The sequence below is a fragment of the Hyperolius riggenbachi genome, chromosome 6, assembly GCF_040937935.1.
Source record: "Hyperolius riggenbachi isolate aHypRig1 chromosome 6, aHypRig1.pri, whole genome shotgun sequence".
NCBI classification, from domain to species: Eukaryota; Metazoa; Chordata; class Amphibia; order Anura; family Hyperoliidae; genus Hyperolius; species Hyperolius riggenbachi.
In genome coordinates, this window is record NC_090651.1 from 93187436 (window position 1) to 93206952 (window position 19517).

The 19517-nt window shown below is 42.1% G+C and overlaps 1 protein-coding gene across 6 annotated transcripts in view; it reads right to left on the bottom strand.

Annotated features, from left to right (window-relative positions):
- The window catches only part of SMG7 (SMG7 nonsense mediated mRNA decay factor), a 107439-nt gene that overhangs the window by 60944 nt on the left and 26978 nt on the right, over window positions 1-19517 (bottom strand). For 5 of the 6 annotated variants that reach the window (XM_068239668.1, XM_068239666.1, XM_068239665.1 and 2 more), the window contains exons 2-4: window positions 13815-13886; window positions 13577-13608; window positions 3826-3943 (exon numbers count right to left, since the gene is read on the bottom strand). In XM_068239668.1, coding sequence (XP_068095769.1) covers window positions 3826-3943; window positions 13577-13608; window positions 13815-13886 — 222 coding nt within the window. The remainder of the gene's footprint in view (window positions 1-3825; window positions 3944-13576; window positions 13609-13814; window positions 13887-19517) is intronic. The other variant, XM_068239667.1, reaches the window with a different exon arrangement.

Genomic DNA, 19517 nt, shown 5'->3' on the forward strand with positions numbered 1-19517 from the left:
CAGGTTCACTTTCATTTATGGTTCGTAATGATTAGACAGGTGCACGTTGCAATGCCATCCAAGCAGGTTAACCCAAAGCCAACTCTACACTGTAGGGGGAACGACCTGTACCACGAGTGCATTTAAGGGTTGTCCAACTCTGATAACCAGATCCACACAAGTAGTGATTAGTGTTGATCGAACACCCAGTTAATCGGGCTCGGCCGGACATGGTCCAGATGTGCGGGATATTGGGCCGAACACCGAGCCTAATTGAAGTCAATAGGGACCCGAGCATGCCTGCTAAAGCAGGTCTCCCCATGTTTCTCATTACCTCTCCGTCCTCTTTTTCTAAGAATTTACAAATGTTATTCCTACTCAGACCAACAATATATTATGGATCTATTACCTGTAAGTTCTGCTTTGCGATGTCACCCGTTCGCATGCGTGCAATTGCATTCATTTATTTCCTTAACCCCAAGATTGCCTCTGACATCTAGAAATGTTCTGCGTTTCAGCATCCTTACGCCACAGACGTCTACAGTATATTTTAGAACAAAACTACTTCCGCCTGCAGCGGACATCTACAGGCATTTTTTGTGACCCCATATTCCTGTGCAAAGGACATCCCTACCCTACCCTACATGACGTCTTACCCCGATTCGGGGTCACCACTTTGGCAAGTGGAACTCTTTTGATAGAGCAGCGACCATCCAAGGACAAGGCCGAGCAGGGACGGTACTTCCCTGTATGCACTTCAAGTGGTTGCCTGTCTTGCAACCCAATTTTGTGAGTACAACTATATAAGATTTAATTTATACAATCACCTATAACTCGCAATACTACACTAGATTGGGCTCCCTGCTTTTCCTCCCGCCCTTTTCTCTCTTAATCACAAAGGACATCTGAGAGGCATTTAGTAGTTAAGGCTCAGTGCAAACTTTCTACTTTACTTGAAATATGCAAATAATTCTAAGCTGATGCAGAATTATGCAAATGTTTCTGTAAATCTATACTTGAAAATGGACCAGTGAAATGCTTTTACTACAAGGTTTGATTAGTCAATTTATAGCAGATTTTTTTTTTATAATTAGCATCATTTTGTATCATAACAATTGGCATAATTTTCAACCATCTCAAATTTGTTTGCATATCAATGATTATTCGTACTGAATAATATTGACTTGGATACATGGAGATTTGGGCATGACATTTAATAAACACAATAATAGTTGGCACTGGCATGTAGATTTTGTAAAAAACTGCTAGCGCCCTCTAGCTAATCGCTATTGCTCAGCGGTTTTGGTAGCGTTTTCTACATTGATTTCCGGCGCTTTGAGAATTTTTTTTCACCTTGGCGCTAGTAATTTGTAGAGTGATTAGCAATTATTTTGTCTTCTGTCGGTCAGGTAGTAAAAAAAAAACAAAAAACCCAAACCAACAAAAAAAAAAAAACACTTTTGCACAACTGTTAAAAATCAATTTTGCATCATTTCTATATTTAGCCTTACTGCACAATTGCTCCAAAAATGCTGCAGGAAAGGCGATCGACCTAATCACAAACGCTCCTGTGGACTCCAGCGATCCCAAACACTGCCAAGAATCACTGATATGGGCCATGGCCCTTATAAGGGTTAAATATGTGATCAGTTTACCTCAATCATGCGATTGCAGTGTGGTCTACTTATGTTATTCCTTTGTAATGTATCCTAACTTGTAACTGTAATTTGAAAAACCTGCCAAGAATTAACAGAGGATGTAAGGCTGATATAAAATTAAATTAGTGTAGGATCAAGATAAACTGAGCAGTAGGTAGCTATACATCCAGATACAGTAAAGATACAAAGAACATGTTTCAATTAACAATACCTAGGAACAATAAAACTCCTTTGTTTGGGCTCAGATCTGGCATGGAGCAACAAGAGCTGTGACTGGCTGTAATTACTTGCTGAAACCCTGCAGTTACAGAGAGCGCCTGCCCTCCCTGCTGGTTCTGACAGCAAAATGAAAGCTCTTTAGCTTAGAAAGTACATGTTCCAAATAGCCAGAAAAGGAAGGAATGCCATTTGCTGTGAGAGCTGCTATTATTGTGCTGGACCGAGCCTTTGCTTAATAATATTTAAATGATACCAATCTTTGGAGACATATGGAGGATGGCACGATTGAAGGGCTTTTTCTACTAACGACAGTGTTACCATCCGAAAATCAGATTGCACGTGATTCAATGACATCAAGAGCACCATGATTATTACTGTAATTGCAGTGCCCCTTTTCCACCAATGCAAATCAGTTTTCACACAAATGCAAACCGTGTATACAGCATTTTTCTTGCATATGCGCTAAAGTCAATAGGAGCATGGGAAAATTGTATACTAAATTCAGTGCTACGCGACTTTCTAGAGATCTCCATCTTATTTAATTTGTTTCCGTACTGCATATTCAGAAAAATGCAACTGCATTGCAAAAACAAACGATCGCATAAAAATTAGGCCAAACACAGTAAACACTCAGTATAAAGTAAATAAAAATTGTGAATGTGCCTCACAGTGCATTTTGCAATGATCTATTGAGAGGGGGGAAAAAAGCATGTAATGGGTGGTGATTGTATTCTGCTGAGGACAGCAAGGATGCAGCTTGTGAGCAGCCTTGGCAACCTCTTCATTGCTGCTCAAGTCAAAGAGACTGGCTCCTTCATATCCTGCACCCTGCAGGTGTAGCGTCACTTTTTGGTGAGGTGGCAGCCTGTAAGTAGACTCAAGTTTTGGTAAGAGGCAGGGCTACCTTCACAGAACCAGCACTCATCAGCCTCAAGTAAGAGCCATAAGGGGGGGGGGGAACTATTAACCAATTGTCTGGTTAATAGTTTTTTGTTTTTTTTACCCCATAACCAAAAAAAGGCAAGAAAGCAAATGGGCATGAATATAAACTGCAATAGCATTCAAGAATTTGGATCAGAACGCAAATTTAAATGTAAGCACATCACGTTGTGTGTATCAGTGTGTATGACTTTTGGTCACAGTTTCTGCAAATTAACATTTCTAATTTGAAAGGGAAAAACTTTTTTTTTTTAAATTGCCAACTTACCGTATATACTCGCAAGCAAGCCGGGTCGGCTTATATGAGGGTCAATCATTTTTTCCTGGTTTTTCGGGTAAAAGTTGGGGGACTCCCCAACTTTTACCTGAAAAACCAGGAAAAAATGATTGACCCTCATATAAGCCGGGGGTAGGAAATGCTGGCCGCGTGATCCCCCCAGTGTGCCCCAGTATAGCTAGTATAGTGCCCCAGTATAGCTAGTATAGTGCCCCAGTATAGGTAGGTAGTGCCCAGTATAGCTATCACCTGAGCCGGCGCCGCATCTTCTAGTATTCCCCTCTCCGCTCGTAAAGTAATTCACAGCAGCGCACCCCACAGTGGCTGCTGTGAAGATGAGGCAGGAGCCGTAGAGAGAGAGCGGTTCCCATAGCTACAGGAAGCCGCTCTCTTTCTACGGCTTCATGATTCATCATCACAGCAGCCGCCGTGAGGCGCGCTGCTGTGAATTACTTTACGAGCGGAGAGGGGAATAATAGAAGATGCGGGGCCGGCTCAGATGATAGCGGCGGCCGCAGGTGGGGGAGCGGATCACAGGTGACTCGCAAGCAAGCCGACCCCCCAACTTTTGACCTGCTTTTTGGGGGTCAAAAATTCGGCTAGCTTGCGAGTATATACGGTATCAGTTTTGCCAATTCTTTTACTAAAATATGTCAGAAGCCTTACATATATTTGAATACAAGTTTGAACATAATCTCTCGATTTTAAGCACAAACATGTGGGTCCTAAGATCCATTTCTAGTGAGCACTTACAGGTCCTGTTCCACCTTCTTGTCCAGTGCATACTCTAGGTCTGTCACCAGCATCTTCTGATACAAGTCCTGTAGAGCTTGACGTGATGTCCACACCTCAGCTGTACCAGGCTTAGAATCTGGCAAAAGAAAGGTCATATTGAGGGGAGGACAGCTACACACTACAGTGTGAAAAAGATTTCCCAAGAAACAGCATTAACGGTCATAAGCATACAGTTGTGTTCAAAATTATTCAACCCCCACTGAAATTTAGTGTTTTGGCCAGTTTGACATTGATTTTGATCATTTCAGTCATCTGGTTTACAATTAAATCAAAGAGGCACTTGTAAGTCAGACAAATATAACATAACATTTATAATGAAATAACCACAAATGTCTTTTCTGTGCTCACATTATCAGTTTTATTCAACCCCCAAGTGACATTCATTCTTAGTACTTAGTACAACATCCTTTTCCAGCTAGAACAGCTTTTAAACGTGAAGCATAGCTTGACACAAGTGTGTCAAGGTTGAATCATTTTAAACACAACTGTAGGTCAGTGCTACACAGTGCTTTGCAGTTTAAGGTTATTAAAAGCTCACATTTTCATCACTTGAAACTATTGTATACTCTGTTTGGAGTACTGTTGCCATGAGACTATATAGAATCGTCCACCTTGCAGTAGCAGGAGTAATTAGCTGCACAAGGCAGGAGCCTCTGTAACTCACTTATCACCTAGCTAATTTACTGACTGGCAGCACACTGACACTCCTATGTCCCAGTCTGGGCAACAAGCAAAGTGGAAAGACTGTGCTTCACACGCATATTACAAAATAAGGTTTGTTGTTCATCCACTCAATATACAGATATGGAAACTTGTGTAGGTAGTTCTCCACAAAAGAATAGGTGAATATTCTGTATTTAACAAATCCAACATTTCTTTAGGGCTTTGGTTCAACAGAATAAGGGCTAGTGCACACCAAATTCGCTATTGCAATAGCTAGTGCTTGGCAATTTGCGATAGCGAATTTGTGAAGCGATTTTCAAAAAGATTTTTGAATGAATGAGCCTTTTTACTCATTCATTCAAGCTGAAATACTACAAAAAAAATGCTACATGCAGCACGTTTGCAATTTTAGGAAAATCACAAGGCTGCTGTGGGAATACCCTCATAGGGGGTTTCATTAGCCAAGCCCTTTTCAAAGCGCTGGCGATCAGCAGCACTCTTGGTGTGCACCAGCCCTAATTCAGGCAACAATGAAAATTACACGGACAAAAATGATGGGACGGTTAAAACGGACCTAAACTCTTGCGCAGCAGACAAGAAAAACACCTAGTAGCTGAGAAATTCACTCTGTGTGTGTTTAGAGAGATCAGCCTGTGTAAACACTCCTTATCAGCAAGTATTATCTATAAATGTATATTGTAAACAATAAGCAATGTTATTACTTATGTTATTTCACCTAAGTTCCTTTTTAAGTAAACGCTCTTTATGGACCCTAAAGGAGCCACGAAGATAGCCCGTGAATCCATAGAAGAAAGCACCATGGAGATATTCATTTGCCCTGTTCTTGCAGGGACATCTAGAAAAAGTCCCTAATAAATGGATTTCCTAGGCTCATATACAGTGCAAAGAAAACTATTAACATGCCAGGAAGTGGTGTCACATGACTGTTAGATGATGCTGCCTTTCCACAATCTAATAGCCATGAATAATCTGTAACAGCTGCATAAGACAGCTTGATTTCTAAAGGTAGGAAACAGTTTTATTTTTCAGAATAGAACCTCAGTAAAACACAGAGCATTAGTAAAGTCCACTTGTATATCAGGACTGCTAATATTTCTTGGAAATCCCAGACTGTAATAACCACACCAGAGTTTCCAGGCAAGCACAAAGTCACAGAAAATAAGAGGTGCAAACTTCTGTTTCAGGCTACAGAAAACCTGACAGTGAAGATACATACAGACAATAGATGAATAAAGTGAATCACTAATGTAATCACTTCAGGGGACAATTTACAGTCAGTACAGGCTGTCTCTGTCCTCGGCTGTCGTTTCTTCAGGAACTGAATTTACTCCACAGATTGCCATGTTCCTCAAAGCATGAGGCTTCCTCATCATCCAGAGCCAGAACCTGCTGCTCTGCACTGAGACAAGCAATTACTTGTGTATGAATTGTCACTCTCTGGATTATTAAGAACTGTTTTGAGCAATAGTAATCTACAGTCTGTATGAGGTTTTTAGCTGGTCATAAACGGCCTTTTCTAGAAGATTAGGGAACGGATCAATAGCTCAGATCGATCGTTTCCCTGGTCTACCAACCTTGTGCCACTCAATACTACATCAGATTCCAGCAAGAATGTGATTATCACTACTAGCAGTGTACTGCTTGATGAAGTACAAAGTTATGCAGTGGTTGATCACATACCACGGCTGCATAAAGGCCCTCGACTGCTGACAGAATGGACTTTTACCTAATCGATGTTCAATGCATAAAATGCCCTAGTGAATGTATTGACCAGGGTTCACACTTTAAAATTTGCATGCAAATTGTGAAGAAGTGTTCACCACACATCTAATGAAAGTCAATGTAGAATCACTCTTTTCGCATTTTCAGCCCCTTACACACTCCAATGAGTTCTGGTTCACCATGAGCTTGCTGGTTAGTCTGTACCTCTGGGTTTTTTAAGTCCTACTCCATGGAACCAAATTAATCCATGCCATGCACTGATGAGGATCAACCAATCCGAAACAGTCTGTATGCATGTTGGATTATTATGGCTCTGTACTAATTACAAGCTGACACATCATTTCATTCCAGCGGATCTGGAAGTGTGTTTAGCTTCTAAGGACGACAATAGTTAATTTGCATATATTCAGCAGTGATGCACTGGGAGACATCTCGGAGCTCACTCCAACCTGAATTATCGCAAATACTTTGTTTTAAGAAAGAAAACTTTTGTTTCAGATGCACAGAAAAATACAAAACATACATCTTGCAGCATAAAAAAAAATAAAAAAAAATATATATATATATGCAAAAGACCGTTCAGTTTCTTGCAATAATTGTATGTGAACCCTGCCTCAACCATTTGAGCCGCGCAGCCGTGAGCTTCACGCCCGCAGCGGCAGCTGCTAGAGCCACAGGGACGCGCTAGTCTCGTCCCTGCAGTTTGGGGAGTTTGCAGGCGATCGTGTGGGCAGATGCAGGCGATCATGCGGGCAGATGCAGGCGATCATGCGGGCAGATGCCCACGATGGCGCTGCTGCTGCTAGCAGGGGTCCAAGAATGTCCGCCAAGAATAAACACCGTTTTTCTTCAAAAACAGTGTTTATTCTTACATAGAGCCTACCGCTGATTTCAGCCGGTTTCCGCCGCCTGATCGTTAAATTTATGTATGGAAACAATGTTTTCCATTCATAACCTCCCCGCCGCCACTGTGATCGGAGGCTTCCGATGGAAGCCTAAGTCACATCCCCTAGGCCTAGTTACAATGTAACAATACATTGTATCCTATGTAGCACAATTGTACGCTACATAGAATTGTGCTCAGCGGGGACATCTTGTGGCCAAATAGTAAAATACACCTACTGACTATAGGGAAAAAAATAAATAAAAATAATAAGATCTATGTCAAGAGGGTATCTTATTAAATAACGGGCTCAAAATTGGTGATAGATGTAAAACTGAAAAAATGCACCTTTATTTCCAAATAAAATATTGTCACCATACATTATACTAGGAATATCATTTTAACGTTGCAATAACCGGGACAAATGGGCAAATAAAACGTGTGGATTTTAATGATGGTAGCATGTATTTTAAAACTATAATGGCCGAAAACTGAGAAATAATGATTTTTTTTTTCTTTTTGTGTGTTATTCCTGTCAAAATGCAACTAGCATAAAATAATTCTTAGCACAATGTACCACCCAAAAAAAGCCTATCTGGTGGTGGAAAAAACAAGGTATAGATTATTTCTCTGGGGAATGAAAGGGAGGAGCGCTGAAAGGGGAAAATTCCTCTCGTCCATAAGGTGATAAATACCTGCGGGCTGAAATGGTTAAAGTGAACCAGAGACGAAGCACCCTCATGTATTTTACCATATAGATCAGTGGGAACATTAGATAAAACATCTACCCTGCTCTGTTTTATCCTTTACTGCTCAGTCTGCTTGTTAGCAGCCCTAATAAAATCCCTGACAGAGCATTCAGTCCGGCTTTGCTCAGGAATCATAGCAGAGTCTGTCTTCTCTGATGTCTTTTCAAGCCCAAGCCTGCCCCCTTCTGGCTGTGCTATAATGACTCCGCTATAATGATTTCTGAGCAAAGTCAGACTGAATGCTCAGTCTGGGATTTTATCAGGGCTGATAAGAAGCAGGCTGAGCAGTGAAGAATGAAAGAGCAAGGTAGGCGTTTTCTCTAATGTTCCCACTGATAAATATGGTAAAATACAGGAGGGTGCTCGGTCTCTGGTTCACTTTAAAGTGACACTGAAGTGAAAAAACCTCATGATATAATGATTGGTTGTGTAGCACGGATAATTAATAAAACATTAGTAGCAAACAAAATGGTGTCATTTTTATTTTCAGGTATATAATTTTTTTATAACACTGCATCATTCTCTAATAATTGCAGTTTCCACAATACACTCAGTATTTTAAATGATTTCCCAGAGCAGGCTCTCTGCAGAAAAAAGATAAACAAAGAACAAACAATGAGAGATAGTTGACATAAGCGCTTCAAAAGACAGTGCTGTCCATGATTTTATAAAGTCGCAGAGCCCACAGAAGCGCTTTTTGCATAGATAACAACTGAAGTTTCTTAACTCTTCCTGTTCTGGAAACAATATGAGACTCATATCTGTGCTAATAAATGATGTGTATGTGTAGTACTGCTAAGAAATAAAACATTAAATCATAAAGCAGGCCATACACTGGTCGATTTTAGCCATCGATCGACGGCCCATTCAACCATTTTGATTGAATCGGCTAGAATTGATGTAGCAGATCGATCGATTTCTGGCCGATTTCAATCGATTTGATCGATCGGACTGGAAAATCTGGGTTGATCGGCTGCTGGCAGCCGATCGATGGCCCATAAGGTTACAATGAATCGAATGGTGCATCACTGCATTTCGATCGAATTTTAATCGATTTCATTCTGAAATCTATTGAAATTCGATTCCTACTGTGTGGCACACATCAGATACATTCCTGTCAGATTCGACCTGATAGTCTGATAGAAATCTGATTGTCGAATCTGCTGCAAATCTTTAATATGTATTGCCACCTTTTGTTTATTTTCACTTCAGATTCCCTTTAATGTGTACATTTAGATTTAAATAATTCTTGGGTGTAGAAACCAGGATAATGCTGGATCCACATGGTGCGTTCGCGTACTCGATTTCCCGCTCAATTCCCGTCGATTCGTTTATTTCCAACATGTCCGATTTGGATTTCGATGGATCGTTAGGTTGATTCGCATGCAAAGTATGCCAAATCGCCCTAGCGATCCATCGAAATCCAAATCGGACATGTTGGAAATAAACGAATCGACGGGAATTGAGCAGGAAATCGAGTACGCGAACGCACCATGTGGATCCAGCATAAGAAGCATTCAATAACTAAACTAGTCAGACGACTCCTATAATCCAATTGCCCTTTGGCCCTCAATAGAGAAACCTCAGCCTAAGAAAATAAATCTGTGAGCTTCTAAAGGTGCCCACAACTGAAAATCTATATCAGGGCTGTCCAGCTGGTGGCCCGCATTCCGATTTGGCCCTCTATTTTGTGTCAGGCCCCTCCTTAGGCAGGCCCACCTTTTTTTGCACTTGACTCCGCCCCCAAAGCTAGGACATTGATGCTCTGCCCCCTCCAGCCAAAAAAAGATCCAGTGCTAGACACACCCCCTGCCCATGAAGTTTGAAAGCGCTGACCTAGATTGCCAAATCTCACTAGTTCTATGTAATATATGGGGCTACGTAAATGATCCATTAAAAGTATATTCACTAATTTTACCCTTCTACTACATAAATTTGTTAAAATTGTATAATCTAGATTGTATCAAAAGTGGGCACCTTTATGCCAGGATCATGGTCATACTAAATGACAAAACAGTTACAACTATTTCCTGGTGGACTCAAACCAGTTATGATTGTTCCTCCAGAACACATACCAGCTTTACAAAATAAGGGTATAAGAGGCACAATGGTATGATAAAAGCCTCCCTTTGCTGAATCTGTCATTTAGTTTGGCACTGTTATTGGCCTGAGGAAGCGGGCTCTGACCCGTGAAACGCGTTGCCTGTGCTACTAATAAAAACCTTTGTAAAATACAAAGATTTTTTCGTCACTGAGGTAAGCCACCTCAAATTTCCCGTTTTTAAACGGTTTTTAGATGCTTTTATTACACCAGGGCGCCTCTTATACCCTTATTGTGCAATCATACCCCCTTACCTCACCCGTCTGAGGGGTGGGTACAGACCACACGTGGCTTAGACCACGGCGGATATCTGTCCCCTTTCTTTTACCAAGGAGAGCGACTGCATCCAGGTCCCTAGGGACCACCCCGAGTGGAGTCGGGTTTGTTGTCTCCACCTGCTTCCTGTGGTCGGTTGCCCCTCTGCAACCCACCTTTGTGAGTAGTGTCTTACTTTTATTACGTTCAATTGTTTTTGACATACTACACTATTGGGCTCCCACTTTTGTCTCCTGTATCTTTTCACTAGAGGGTGTTTTTGACACCCACATCCCACTACAGCTTTAAGTTCACTTAGGGTACTTTTCTGATTGGTCAAGAAATACAAAGTGTTCAATTCATGAAAGGCTGTGCAGTAAAAAAAAAAAAAAAAAAAAATCTGGTCGGGATAATACCGCATTCGGTATTTTAGACTTTAATGTGCTAATTTATAAAAAAAAATTTACAGCTGTGATAGAAGTGTGGTAATTTACCAAAGTAAACTATTGGTAACATCAGAAGAGTAGCTGCCTGTTACATGTATTGTTACATGCTGTTCTCTGTGCAGAGACAGTATTACAATATAAGAGGCATCCCAACTTCCCTTTAGATGTGCATGTTTTTTATACTGCCTCTGCTTGCCCTGAATCTGCTCTGAATCTGTCTATTAGTCTTTCTGAAAAAAAATCTGTACGGAAAAAAAGTTCCCTTGGGGGGTACTCACCTCAGTAGGGAGAAGCCTCTGGACCCTATCGAGGCTTCCCCCGTCCTCCTGTGTCCCACGGCGGTCTCGCTGCAGCCCCCGGAACGCACAGGTGACAATTTGTCATGCTGTGCAATATTTACCTTTTCTGGCTCCAGCGGGAGTGCTGTAGCAGCTCTTCTCACGGAGATAGGCGAAAATAGCCGCTCTCTGTCGGGTCCGCGTTACTGCGGAGGCGACTTGCGCCTGCGCAGTAGAGCAGCCCGACGGAGATCGGCTATTTTCGCCTATCTCCATGCAGAGAGCGGCTACTGCTCCTGCGCTGGAGGTAAATATTTACATTGCCGCCGCGGGACCGAGGACGACGGGGGAAGCCTCAATAGGATCCAGAGGCTTCCCCCACCCGAGGTGAGTACCCCCCCCCCCCCCCCACTGGGAAGGTTTTCTCATTACAGATTTTCTTTAACAATCTATTTAATTGCCACCGCTTTGAAGAACTTCAAGAAACTTTACACATGCCAAGCTTTGTGGTGTTCACCTCCAGCTCCTACAAATCTTAAAAACTGGAATTTAAGAGGTTAAACAGCAACACAGCTTAAGGTATTCAGGGGAAGACTGGTTTGTTCCGATCACTCTGTTCCTGCCTGGGGGGAGAGATCTCACGGCTTCTGCTTGTGAGACTCCATTCCCAGCACAGTCCCGCATAGACTTCACTCTCTTATTACCACTTTAAAGCAGGCGGTACTGTTCTAATCTTTACCGCCTGTTCTAATCTTTATGAATTGACATTTACTGACATGTGTTGAGGTAATTACCGCACAAGTTGGTAATTTACCTCGCTGCTCGGTAATTTCAACTTTCCATGCGGTAACAGGGTTTATGAATTGACATTTTCTTAAGTGCTCGGTAAAGTCAGCTGTTTTCTGTATTACTGAATGCGGTAATGCTTTATGAATCGACCCAAATGTCTACATACACTGGAATTCATATCTATGCTTTTCAATTGGAAAAAAGCCATGTCTCCTGTCCAGATCATTCCTGATACTGCTATCTTCTATCATTATCATATTTACATAGGGCAAGATGCACTTTATGCCCCTGAGGAAGCCGGAAGCCTGGCAAAGCATGTTGGGAGCTGAAATGCGATCCCCACCACGTCGCCTGAGCCCTGACTTGGCATACAGTCCACCTGTCACCCACCTCCTGGTGCATGCTGCCTGCATACTAATGAAGCCCGCCACTGCTCAGACTCCCATAATCAGCTTAGCCAGTGACATGGCTTTGAGATCATAGATATTTCCAAGTTGCTGCAACACTCCATCATTCGTCTGAGTGTACCCGTTTGCATGCCGCCCAAGTGGACCACCGATCTGCCACTTCAATATGACACTACGCTGCAGAAGTCTCCTGAAGTTATCACCAACTGCCCTTCTGCTACACCTCTGTACAGTATAAAGATCTGGCTGACCGATTGTGCTCGCCTGTGCATGGTGCCCAGATAAACGACCAGATCGCCACTGCACTGTGAGTAACCACGCCGGGGACACCTCCTCTAAGCTATCACCAACTGCTCTTTTGCTATGCCTCTGCACAGCATACAGATCTGGTCAAGTAGCAAGAACCATGTAGATATACAAGTGTCTGTGGCTTTTTTACATTTGCTCAGCTTACTACTCCCTTTGTCTTGTTACCTGCTTGCATTCATCTAGAGCAGCCTTTCTTAACCTTTTTACCTTGGAGGAACCCGGCAAATAAATTTTGGATCTCAAGGAACCCCTTTAAACAATTTTTTGATCTGGAGGAACCTCTGCATTTATTTTGCAGGAGGCATGGTCTTTAAAAGCAGGTGAGGCTGTTTATTTCACTACCCCTTATTATACTGCCACTCATTATACTGTCTCCTTCTAGTGCTTTTTATTAATGTGCTCATTATCGTTCTGACCCCCAATGTAGTGCTGCTTTTTTTAGTACCCCCTATTATAATGTCCTTCCCGCATGATGGGGGAAAATGCCAAGGAACTCCTGCAGAGTATTCAAGGAGCCCAAGTTGAGAAAGCCTGTTCTAGAGGAACATTGTATGCTTTATGTACCAGAGGATCTCCTTTACAGGCCTATATCATTGGGCTTTATAGGTTTCACATTGGTTTTCCTGTAGTTTTGCAGCCATGGCAGTGAGTGAGTGCAGTTGTGACTGTGGTTTGTGGTGGGATTGGCATCCCATGTATTTTTAATTAATGCATAATGAGGTTTTTGTTATGAGTTGTAAATACATGTGTTAATACATTTGTACATTATGTTTGAAAATCAAAAGTCCTAACCCCTCACTGGTATGTTACACAAAAATCTGTCCAATCTTATTGTTGATTGAATTATGTTTATGGTTTGCATTTCTTCTATCCCAAAATGGTAACCAGTCGCTTCTTAATTTGTAAAACAGTAGGCATGACTTTACAGCAACCTCATCTTTTTAGCTTTTCCATTTACTGATGTTCAATGTCATCTAATGGAAGCAAAACACTGAACTGGGTGGTGTCTGGAAATCAGCAGCAACATAAGTTTGAAAGCCCTATAAAACAACAGGTGTGAGAGCGTGAACCATAAAACATGCTTACCTGTCATATCTGCTTTCAGGACTTCGGCCTGCCTGTAGTGGGAGAGAGCAGAAGAGCTGGTTATGGGCTGTACGATTTCATGCTATGAGCAAAACGAACAGAAAACACATGTATTGACAAAGTACTGCATCCTCTGTATAGCATTTAAATGAATGTGTTATAACTAATCACATGGAAACATTTTGGAAGTTCACAATTGGTTCATTTACTAGGATTTAAAGAAAAAACTGACACTTACATTTTCATTCTTTTTGCACTCCGACAGTTGGTTTGTCTACCATCTAAGCAGCTACAATCTTTTATGATGGCCCTAGTATAGAATAATTATATTCTATTAGTCTATTCTTACTTTAAGGAGTTGGATTTAAAAAAAAAAAAAAAAAAAAAACACCTACATCTGGGATGAAGAAAAAAAAAAAAAAATGAAAGAAATCACAAGACACAACAGCAATGATCTAACACGACCTAAAATCATAAGAGTCCAAGTCATAAATATATATGATATATGCTATAGATATATAGGCAACACTAAACAGCAAAGCCAAAACAGTAAAAATTGTATAAAGAAATATAAACCAAAGTGGTCGTCTAATGTAACAAATTGTGGAAACGTCATCGAACTGCGATCTACACTTGTGTGTGTGGTCCAGTACAAAAAACAAAAACCCCACAAAATGCAACTTGGACCACGCTTTAACCCTCCTGCAGTTTGAGGCTGCGTCCTCGGGAGGGTTTTTTGGATTCAAGTTGTTTTAGCCTTTGTAACTAGAACTATGCTAGCTACCATTGTCCCCCAAGCCCCCCGCACCCTTCTGATCCCACCAATCGCTGCAGCCTCCCCAATGAGCTTTAGTCGTCGCTGTGGCGAAGATCGGACACGATCCTCCCCATAGCGAAGCCTGGAGCTGATTGGAGAGGCTGCAACATCACGGGATCGGGGGGAGGGCTTTGTACGTATAACGGCGGCGATCGGGGGGAGGTGATCGGAGCAGAGCGGAGGGACTTGGGGACACAGGTAGCTAGGGAAGTGCTAGCTACAAAGGTTGCAACAATTTTTATTCAAAAAAATCCCTTCTGGGGCAGAGAAATCCTCTGTGGCGGCTACCCCGAGTGTAGGTCGGGGTTACTGCCAGGAGGGTTAAAGAGAAACCGTGACCAAGAATTGAACTTTATCCCAATCAGTATCTGATACCCCCTTTTACATGAGCAATCTATTCCTTTTCACAAACGGATCATCAGGGGGCGCTGTATGACTGATATTGTGGGGAAACCCCTCCCACAAGAAACTGAGGACCGTGGTACTCCTGGCAGTTTGCCTGTGAACCTTGTTGCATTGTGGGAAATAGCTGTTTACAGCTGTTTCCAACTGCCCCAAAAAAATCAAGCAGCAGCTAAATCACCTGCCAGCAGTAAAAATGTCACCATGTGATAAATGTCAGAATGTAAATCAGAAATTTTAATTTTTTTACAATGGGCAAACACAGACTAAATCATTTATACATTAATTATTGTAAAAATGAAGCATTTTTTTTTATTATTTTCACTGGAGTTCCTCTTTAAGCCCCATACACACACATGCGGTCTTTTATGAAACTCCTAACTAAAGTCTTTTGCTATTGTTCAAAGAGCTGATAAGACTGATAAGAAGTCAATCCAACAGTTGGATTGACTTTTTATCAGCTCTTTGAACAGTAGCAAAAGACTTTTGTTAGGAGTTTCAACTTGTTTCATAACTAAAGTTGTGAAAGCACAATAGACCGCCGTTGAGCGTGCATGTATGGGGCTTTAGCTGCATCTCTAAAATTTTACTCACTCAGATACCACTCAACCACTGATTTGCAAGGAAACGTGCAACATCCATCTGCCTTGTAATGCAACCAAAAAGCAGCATTTATAACCATGTGTCACCAGTTTACAATAGTTTAGTTACTGCATAGTAAATAAACACTGCATGTCATGCCTACTGGGTGGCTGCGGTTTACTCAGAGGTACATGTGTTGTGCAGGTGCCACCCCACTGCATGTGCAGTGTATGCAGCTGCCTGCAAGTACCTGCAGACCCATGGAAGAAGTTGTCAGAAGGTGTACAGTGCTGCCCAAAATTATTCATACCCCTGGCAAATTCTGACTTGAAGTTATTTTTATTCAACCAGCAAGTAATTTTTTGGACGGAAAATGACATGGGGTCTCCAAAAAGATAAGACGCCAATGTACAAGAGGCATTATTGTGGGGAAAAAAAAAATCATCTTTTATTAACATTTGAGCAAAAAGTGTCCAGTGCAAATTTATGCATACCCTTCTCAATAATCAATAGAAAAGCCTATTACAGCAATCAAACGCTTCCTATAAGTGCAGACCAGCTTTTTGCATGTCTCCACAGGTATTTTTGCCCATTTCATCTGTAGCAATGAGCTCCAAATCTTTCTGGTTGGAAGGACTTCTTGCCATCATACTGATCTTTAGCTCCCGCCACAGATTCCAATCCAAATTGGATTCAAGTCAGGAATCTGGCTGAGCCAGTCCAAAATGTTAATGTTGTTGTCCGCTAACCATTTCTTCACCACTTTTGCTGTGTGTTTTGGGTCATTGTCATGCTGAAATGTCCAATGGTGCCCAAGGCCAAGTTTCTCTGCAGACTGCCTGATGTTGAGAATCCTCATGCATTGCTCTTTTTTCATGGTGCCGTTTACTGTGATTAGGTTCCCTGGTCCATTGGCTGAAAAACACCCCCAAAGCATTAGGTTCCCGCCACCATGTTTGACAGTGGGGATGGTGTTCTTTGGGTTGAAGGCTTCTCCTTTTTTACGCCACATGAAGAAAACATCATTGTGACCAAACAATTCAATTATTGTTTCATCTGACCATAACACAGAAGACCAGAAGTCTTCCTCTTTGTCCAGATGAGCATTTGCAAAGGAAAAGCGAGCTTTTGTGTGCCTTAACTGGAGAAGTGGCGTACTCCTTGGTCTGAATCAGTGGAACCCAGCAGTGTGCAGTGTCCATTGGATTGTCTGCCTTGAGAAATTTCCACCAGCAGAGCCCAGATTCACCAGGATGGCCTTGGTGGTGATCCTTGGATTCTTTTTCACCTCTCTCACTATCCTCCTGGCCAGCACAGGTGTCATTTTGGCTCCTGACCACGTTCTCTGAGATTTTCCACAGTGCGGAACATCTTGTATTTTTTAATAATACTTTTCACTGTAGCCACTGGAACTTGAAAGTATTTAGAAATGGCCTTCTAGCACTTTCCTGACTTGTGAGCAGCCACAATGCGCAGCCGCAGGTCCCCACTGAGCTCCTTAGTCTTAGCCATGACTGCCCACAAACCTACTGCATAGAGCTTCTGTTTTTCACCTGTTCAGTCGATTAATTGGGAAAAGCTGTTTTAATCAGGCTAATTAGGATGCTTTAGAGCAGCTTGGACTATATGGAATGGTATAGAACTTAGTATTTTCCCACAGACTGACAGTTTGTGAAGGGTATGAATAATTTTGGACTGGACTGGTCTCTTTTTGCTCAAATGTAAATAAAAGCTAATTTTTTTTTTACCACAATAATGTCTCTTGTACATCACTTTATTTTTTGGGAGACCCCTATGCCATTTCCCATCAAACAAATTACCGGTACTTGCTGGTTGAATTAAAGTAACTAAGTCAAAATTTAGCAGGAGTATGAATAATTATGGGCAGCACTGTATGTACTCCTTTACTGCTGGCTAACCAATTACATGACAAAGCTGCAAATGGCCCACTAGCTAGCACCTACAGCCAGCAGATCATTTGGAAAGTAATTTTCATTCATTTGGAAATCATTTGGAAAGTGGGCCGCAGAAGCTGTTCAATGTCTGCTGGTATGTCCAGCTCTGCTGCCACGGTTTCCAAGATCCTTCCCTGGGTAACCATTGTTTGCACTGTGCAATCTTCCTCAACTACAAGCCTCATGTCCAGCTGCTGGGAATGTAGTGAAGCCCTTCTGAAGCAGAACTTGTGAGCAGAATTTCTCTTTACAGGCTGTTCTATCGCAGGATGGGCTGACTACCTGTGGAACGGGTGTGTTAGAAAAAGTTTAGCTCCAGTTTCATTCTCCACAAGTGGTGGCAAATTATATCAAGGAGTTCAATGGCAAACTATCCTCTTTAGAATTCTATTTTTATGCCAACTATCACAGTGCTTACAATGCCAGACGATGCTGGCACCGTTCCCTAATGTATTCTTCATGTAGAACTAACTGGCAAGCCCAGCTGTGAATAAGGGACACCTTCTATATAGCCTTGAGGGAGAGGGTGGAGTTCCCCAATCACCGCAGGGAACTCTCCCAACACAAGATACACTAGCAGACTGTCACAACTGAAGTGAGATGGGTAACTGATAAGATGAATCTCCAACGGCTTTATTCTTCACACTGCATACATCTTTGCCCCCCCTCTCAAAACTTTTACTCCCTTTCTAGTCAGATGTCCGAATATAAAAAGGTGCCCAGATTCAATCGCCCTGCTGGGAATCAATTTCCCTTCAAAAGTTTGATCAACTCAATTGATTTTAAACTGAAACCAATCAAAAAATATAGAAGATCTACTGTATATTCCTATGTATAAGACTACTTTTTAACCCTTGAAAATCTTCTGAAAAGTCAGGGGTCGTCTTATACGCCAGGTGTCACGGATGCCGGGTGATCCACCCTATCCTATTACCAACTTTCAAATCTCTCTGCTGAAGACTGTAGTGAAGCAGCGCCAGCACAAATGTGCGAGATCTGAGAGGCAGAGGAGGTAAATAGATTAAAAAGGGTGGGCCAAGTAGGATGAAAGAGGTGTGTTTTATGGGCACAGCGTAATCTATTCTTCCATATTGCTTTGATAAACTGACCAATCCAATCAGTAAATCACCAGTATACAGTTATATATTGGGTTCCACATACAGTACAGCACCAGTATCTGTTCATACACAGCACCAGTATATATGATTTTTTTATTTTTTTTTTGGTGTGCGTTGGAAGAGGGGTAGTCTTACACGGCGAGTATATCCCAAACTCTATATTTGAACTGGAAAAGTTGGAGGGTCGTCTTATACGCCGGAATATATGGGTAGGTCGATTAGAGGTAGGGTAGGAGCGGCAGTAGTTCAATGGCTAATAGCGTTGCACTGCCTGGTCGAGCCTCCAGTGCTGTTCTACCTCATCCTTTGCAGTGCAGCATCACTGCGGAAATGGCTAGTATGCCATAAATGGACCTGAGCTGCACAACTTTCCACTGGCCAAACACTCTTAGTCACAGTAATATCGGCGCATTCAAGCCAGTGGAATGCCTTGTTGAGATCACTTTACAAACATGCTGCCAGGCAACATATACTGAGCTGAACTAGAAAAGAAGATGAACAGGAGCTGCAGGAAATGCAACTGAATTTCCTCCAGGAAGAGTAGAGATCTAGTGATCCAATTAGAGCTGCCCTGTACACATTGCTCACTACACAGAGAATTAAATGTGTGCATTAAGCACCAAGTGAAATCCTGACATAACTGGCTAAGCAAATTTGGCCTAATTGGCTATTCATGAGGCAATGCTCATGCAAATATGCATTCACTTTCGCATGCCAACTTATGCAGGGTCAAAAACCAATGCCGCAAAGCGGCTCCCGTCCGGATTTCGGCAACGCGTGTAGGAGGCAGAAATGCACGACGTCAGAAAGTGAATAGACTGCACTGTCTGATGTTCACACTGCATGCGTTCTGGACCGGTGCGGTCCGCGAAGGCATGCTGCACGCATTTTTCCGACACACGCGGCTGACCCATTCACTACAGTGAATGGGTATCAGCCACGCAACGCAGACGGCGTGCATTCGTATGCATTGCGATCGCACGGCCATCTGCGTTTGGTAATATGAATAAGATGCTGTTTGCATTAAATTTTGAAGCAAAGTAGAATTCTTTGCATCTCCCTGACCA